Source organism: Hemitrygon akajei, chromosome 7 (genome assembly GCF_048418815.1).
Source record: "Hemitrygon akajei chromosome 7, sHemAka1.3, whole genome shotgun sequence".
NCBI lineage: Eukaryota > Metazoa > Chordata > Chondrichthyes > Myliobatiformes > Dasyatidae > Hemitrygon > Hemitrygon akajei.
Window position 1 is genome coordinate 140,706,888 of NC_133130.1, and position 5,804 is coordinate 140,712,691.

The following is a 5,804-nucleotide window of genomic DNA, read 5'->3' on the forward strand; positions in this document are numbered from 1 at the left end:
TTGGGTATATTTAAAGTGGTGGTTGATAGATACCTAATCAGTAAGGACGTTAAAGGGACAAGGCAGGAGAATGGGACTGAGAGGGAAAATATTTCAGCCACGATCGAATGTCAGAGCAGACTTGATGAGATGAATGGCCTAATTAAGCTTCTATGTCTTATGGTCTTACAATTGGGAGACTTCACGCTAGACAACAGATCCTTTCTCCCATTCCCTCTCTTTGTCTCTTACCCTCTCTGGACCTACTCTTAACATAGAACACAGAACAGTACAGATGCTTTATCCCAAGATGTTATGCTGACCACTTAACCTATTCCAAGATCAATCTAATGCTCCTCTTCTGCATTGCCTCCATTTTCCTTTCATCCATGCGCCTATCTAAGAGTCTCTCAAATGTCTCTAATATACCTGCCTCCACCACTACACTTGGCAACGTGTTTCACACTCCCACTACTCACCGTGTAAAAAAAACTTGCCTCTGACATTGCCCTTATACTTTCCTCCAATCACCTTAAAATTATATCCCCTTGCATTAGCCATTTCTGTGCTGGGAAAAAGACGCTGGCTGTCCACTCTTCCAATACTGTGCCTCTTGTCATCTCTATCAAGCCATCTCTCAAACTCCTCGCTCAAGAGGGAAAAGCCCTAGGTCACTAATGCAGCATTGTTTGTGTCAATGTCCACCAGTGTTGCTGTAAAGTTCCACCCTGTTGTCTCTGACTCTTCCTTTCCTGCTTCGCTCAAGCTCTCCAGCTTTGGGGCAGGTAAGAGACCAATATCCATTACAAGCCTGCAGACCACAGCTGTCTCAACAACACCTCCTCCCTACCTACTCCAATCCATGCTCCCACTTGGTCTCTGTCATAACTGTTTGGAGGTTGAGACTTTCCACATCAGTGCTCCTAAGATCTTCTGACCCTCCAAACAATAGCTTCCCAAGAACCATGGTTGACAGGGCTCTCAGTGATTATTTCCCACCCTGATACTTTCAGCCCCTCTCCTTCCAGTAGGAACAGGAAGGAGTTCCCCAGTCTTCACCTTCCAGCACCCACCCCCCACTGCCCGCCTCCATGTTCAACAGATTACCCTTTATAATGCCTTCAGCGTGATTCCACCAAAACAAGACACATCTTCCCTCCCCTATCATCATTCCAAAGGGACTATTCCATCTGTGACCTCCTGGCCCACTCTTTCATCTCCACCTACCCTCATTCTCTCAGCACTTTCCTTTTCAACCGCAGGAGATGAAACAGCTGTCCTTTCATCTCCTTCCCGCCATCCAGGTGAGGCAATGATTCCAGTCTGGTGCACCGCGTTCAGTGTTCACAATGAACTGGGGCCAGAGCTTCCAGTTTCTTGAAGCTTTAATTCTCCATCCACTCCGACCATTCTGCCTTTGCCCTTCTACACCAATCCAATAAAATCTAACATCGGTTTTTCATGAGTCTCTCACCCTCCAACCATTTTTGATTGCTATTTCAGGTTTCCAGCTTTTGTACTTCCTTTTGCTCTGTGTTGTTCCTCTTACTTCATGGTAGGATTTTGAAGAAAGCTTTCTCTCTGAAACTCCTATGTGTGAGACTGTCTTTAATAAGCTGCCTCAGGAGAGCGCAGCTAACTGGATGGTTCTCAGAAGTCTGCATGAGCAGCAGGCCTTCCTAGGACATGTGGCTGGGAGAGAGAGGAGCAGGCATTGCCTCAGTTTATGTATGGATGGGACACGAGGGGAGCAGCAGTGTTGGCTCACGGAGTCTACACTGTGTCCAGGTGTCCTCTTCCTGCATACGGTTACCTTCACACATCTGGAATTGCAGCTGGTTGAGTTACTGGGACTGAGCTCCTCTTCTTCTTCTCACACAGAATACGGTGCCTGTGGAGACTGTCCCTGGGAGTGGCGTACAAGATCCACAGTGAGCTTCAGAGGAGCAGGACGCCTCCAACACAGCACTCCATGTAAAATAAAATACCTCTTTATTAAAGATCCTGGGAGCCAGAGAGTCCTTTCTTCTTTGCTGATAAAGGCAGTTGTATTCACGTTAGCTTACGCTGTCTATCACTATCACTGTGACCACTGGGAAACTGAGTGACACAAGCTGTGTACAGGACTGCACACAGTCAAATGCAGAGCCACAGAGGTCTAGAGGCAGGGTTACACATCTGTCAATATGCAGTGCGGCACACAGGTCCTAACAAAGGACTGCGTTCTGTACTGTATGACTGTGTTCTATGCTGGATGACTGCGTTCTATACTGCATGACTGCATTTAGAGGAGCACAGGGCTACACTCATGCCACATAATTCTGCAGCTGCACATGCAGTGCTGCTCACTGCCCCACGCACATCAAGTGCAGTGATTCATGCAGCTTTCCACACTGGGCTACGCACAGGGTTTTGTGTAGTGCTGCAGGAGAGACTCAATGTCTGCCGGCGTATCAGAGGGTGATAGAACTGCTGGGAGCTTGTGCTCTCTGAATCAGGATTCTGGAGCTGGTGATGTCCGTTCAATACCTCACACACTCTCTGTGTCTCTGTGCAGTCTCTGCCGAGCATGTCCTCTTTGATCTCTGAGTTTATTTACTGGTCAGGTGGTAGCGTTGGAACAGTATCTACTGTTGTGGAATGAAAGGCTGAAGTTTTCTCTGCGCTGTCCCATCACTCACTTCCATGTCAGGGACAACAGAGTAAAGCTCTGTCCACAATATCTCGAATTACATTCCCAAGCTCAGGTCCAGACTGCCTCAGGATGGAGCCAACTGCCTCCATCCCCACTTCCGAAAATATATCCATGCCTGGCTGATTCAGAAGAGGGAACACACAGTGTCCACTGGCTCGCTTAGAGCCCTTCGGGTTCTGGTGGGCATTACACAGGCTGTAGTGCATTCTGCACAGTGAGAATCACAGCATAATTAAATAATAATGAGTTTTGTCATTTTAAAAATTTATTCATTGACGGATGTGGGCATCGCCAGCTAAGCCAGTATTTATTGCCCAGCTCCAGTTGCCCTTGACAAGACCATAAGACCACAAGACATAGAAGCAGGAGGTGGTGATGAACTGCCTTCTTGAACCGCTGCAGTCCCTGAGGTGTGGGTACACCCACAGTGCTGTTAGAGAGGGAATTCCATGATTTCAGCAACAATGAAGGAACGGTGATATTTTTCCAAGTCAGGATGCTGAGTGACTTGGAGAGGGATTTCCAAGTGCTGGTGTTCCCAGGTATCTGCTGTTCTCGTCCTTCTAGATGGTTGTGGTCGTGGGTCTGGAAGGAGCTGCTTTAGGAACTTTGGTGTGTTGCTGCAGTGCATCCTGTAGATTGTACACACTGCTGCAACTTTGTTGGTGGTGGGGGGATTGGATGCTTGTGGAAGGGGTACCATTCAAGTGGGCTGCCTCATACTGGATGGTGTCAAGCTTCTCGAGTGTTGATGGAGCTGCACTCATCCAGGCGAGTGGCGAGTATTCCATTACGCTGCTGACCCGAGCCTTGTAGATGGGGGACAGGCTTTGGGGAGTCAGGAGGTGAGTTGCACGCCACAGGATTCCTAGCTTTTGACCTGCTCTGGTAGCCGCAGTGTTTATATGGCTAGACCAGTTCAGTTTCCTATCAATGGTAACCCCCAGGATGTGGAAGATAGGGGATTCAGTGTTGGTGATGCCACTGAATGTCAGGGGACAATGGTTAGAGCCTCTCTTGTTGGAGATGGTCATTGCCTGGCACAAATATATACATAAAGTTACTTAAAACATGATGGAACAGAGTAGGACTGCCTTTCCACTGTCCACGACACAGTACTGGGTCAGCTACAGCACTGGCTGAGTGTGAAGCTGAGAGACACTGACTACAATGAGTGTGAACCATCTCCTGCAGAGCTGTGTGGGAGAGTGTGAAACTGAGAGACACTGACTACAATGAGTGTGAACCATCTCCTGTAGAGCTGTGTGGGAGAGTGTGAAGCTGAGAGACACTGACTACAATGAGTGTGAACCATCTCCTGCAGAGCTGTGTGGGAGAGTGTGAAGCTGAGAGACACTGACTACAATGAGTGTGAACCATCTCCTGCAGAGCTGTGTGGGAGAGTGTGGAGCTGAGAGACACTGACTACAATGAGTGTGAACCATCTCCTGTAGAGCTGTGTGGAAGAGTGTGAAGCTGAGAGACACTGACTACAATGAGTTCCTGACCATCTCCTGCAGAGCTGAGAGTTATGAGAGTTGGCTTGAGAGAGAAAATGAGAAATGAATTCACTTTCCAGCTATTCTTGCTGTTGGGAAGAGGAGGAATTTTTGTAAGATTAATGAAGAAAGAGAAATATTCGGAGTATTGTGTGCAGTTTTGGTCACCTCCCTACAGGAAAGATGTAAATAAGGTTGGCACAGTACAGAGAAAATTTACGAGGATATTGCTGGGTCTGGAGCACCTGAGTACTGTAATAAGGAAAGATTGAATAGATTAGGACTTTATTCCTTGGAACATGGAAGATTGAGAGGAGATTTGATACAGGTATACAAAATTAAGAGGGCTATACATAGGGTCAATGCAAGCAGGCGTTTTCCATTGAGGCTGGGTGGGACTAGAAGTCATGGGTTAAGGATAAAAGGTGAAACGTTTGAGAGGAACATGAGGTGAAACTTCTTCACTCACGAGGGGTGTGAGAGTGTGGAATGAGCTGCCAGCCAAAATGGTGCTTGCAAGCTCGATTTCAATGTTTGACATGCTTGAATAGGTACAAGGATGGTAGGGGTATGGAGGACTATGGTCCCAGTGCAGGTCGGTGGGAGTAGGCAGTTTAAATGGTTCAGCATGGACAAGGTGGGTTTCTGTGCTGTACTTTTCTATGACTATCTATGGTGGATGCTGAGAGGCTGACCGCAGCAGACTGCTGGTGGAAGAAGAGGAGACTGTTTATTCCCATCCATAGATGCTGCCTGACCTGCTGAGTTTCCAGCACCTGCAGAATCACTTGTGTTTAGATTTGATAAATGACTCCAGGGTAAAAGATCTCTTAAAAAGTAGTATGGTGAAATATTGTGATATACTTGAGAGCAAGCTACTTGGTTTGGAAGCAGCTATGTTCATCAACCCCTGGAGAACAAGGCTGGAGAAATGGATGTGGGGAACAAAGAAGTGACAGAGGAGTGAATAAATATTTTGCATATCTTCATGGGATAAGACATGATGCACATCCATGATCCGAATCTGAAAAATATCTGTAAAGAACTAAATAAATTCACAAATTCACAATTACTAGGGAATTAGTATTTGGTAAAACTGGTACGACAAACGGTAAATCTCCTGGCTTGATGGCGTTCACCTGAGTTACAACTCAGCAGGTGCATTAGTTGTAATTTTCAGAAAATCCTTGAATTCTGAAGCCATCAGGAGGAAATTGGATAAGAACTCCCTTTTTAGGCTGTAAGTGTGTGAACCAACTCGACAAATGTCAGTCAACAAAACATTTTCTCTTCTTCCGTTTATTACGTTGTTTCCTATTCCCAATTTGTTTCCCAATTAATTTCTCTCGGAATGAAAACTAATACTGCCTCATATTAGGTTAGCGCATGATTTGAACAGAACTTCTGACGAATATCGCTATGTCTGCGGGTTTCAGCATCTGCTAACGCGAGCAGCGCTCAAGGAAAATTCCGTCGCTCACCCACATGAGCCGCCGGCGTGGTACCCCAACCTGCAGAGGCCGCTGCCGCCGGAGGCCAAGCAATTATGCTGACTGACAGGGAGAGCTATCCAATCAGCAAGAGACCACGCCCCGCCGACCAATGGCTGATGGGGGCGGGACTCCCGGCGG

At 47.0% G+C, this 5,804-nt stretch overlaps 1 protein-coding gene across 1 annotated transcript in view; it reads left to right on the plus strand.

Moving 5' to 3' along the window:
* mamdc4 (MAM domain containing 4) overlaps positions 1-1,980 on the plus strand; it is a 59,291-nt gene extending 57,311 nt beyond the window's left edge. The window contains exon 14 of the mRNA XM_073052125.1: positions 1,861-1,980. Within this exon, the coding sequence (XP_072908226.1) occupies positions 1,861-1,914 (54 nt within the window). The 3' untranslated portion in view covers positions 1,915-1,980. The remainder of the gene's footprint in view (positions 1-1,860) is intronic.
* Positions 1,981-5,804: the final 3,824 nt, after the last annotated feature.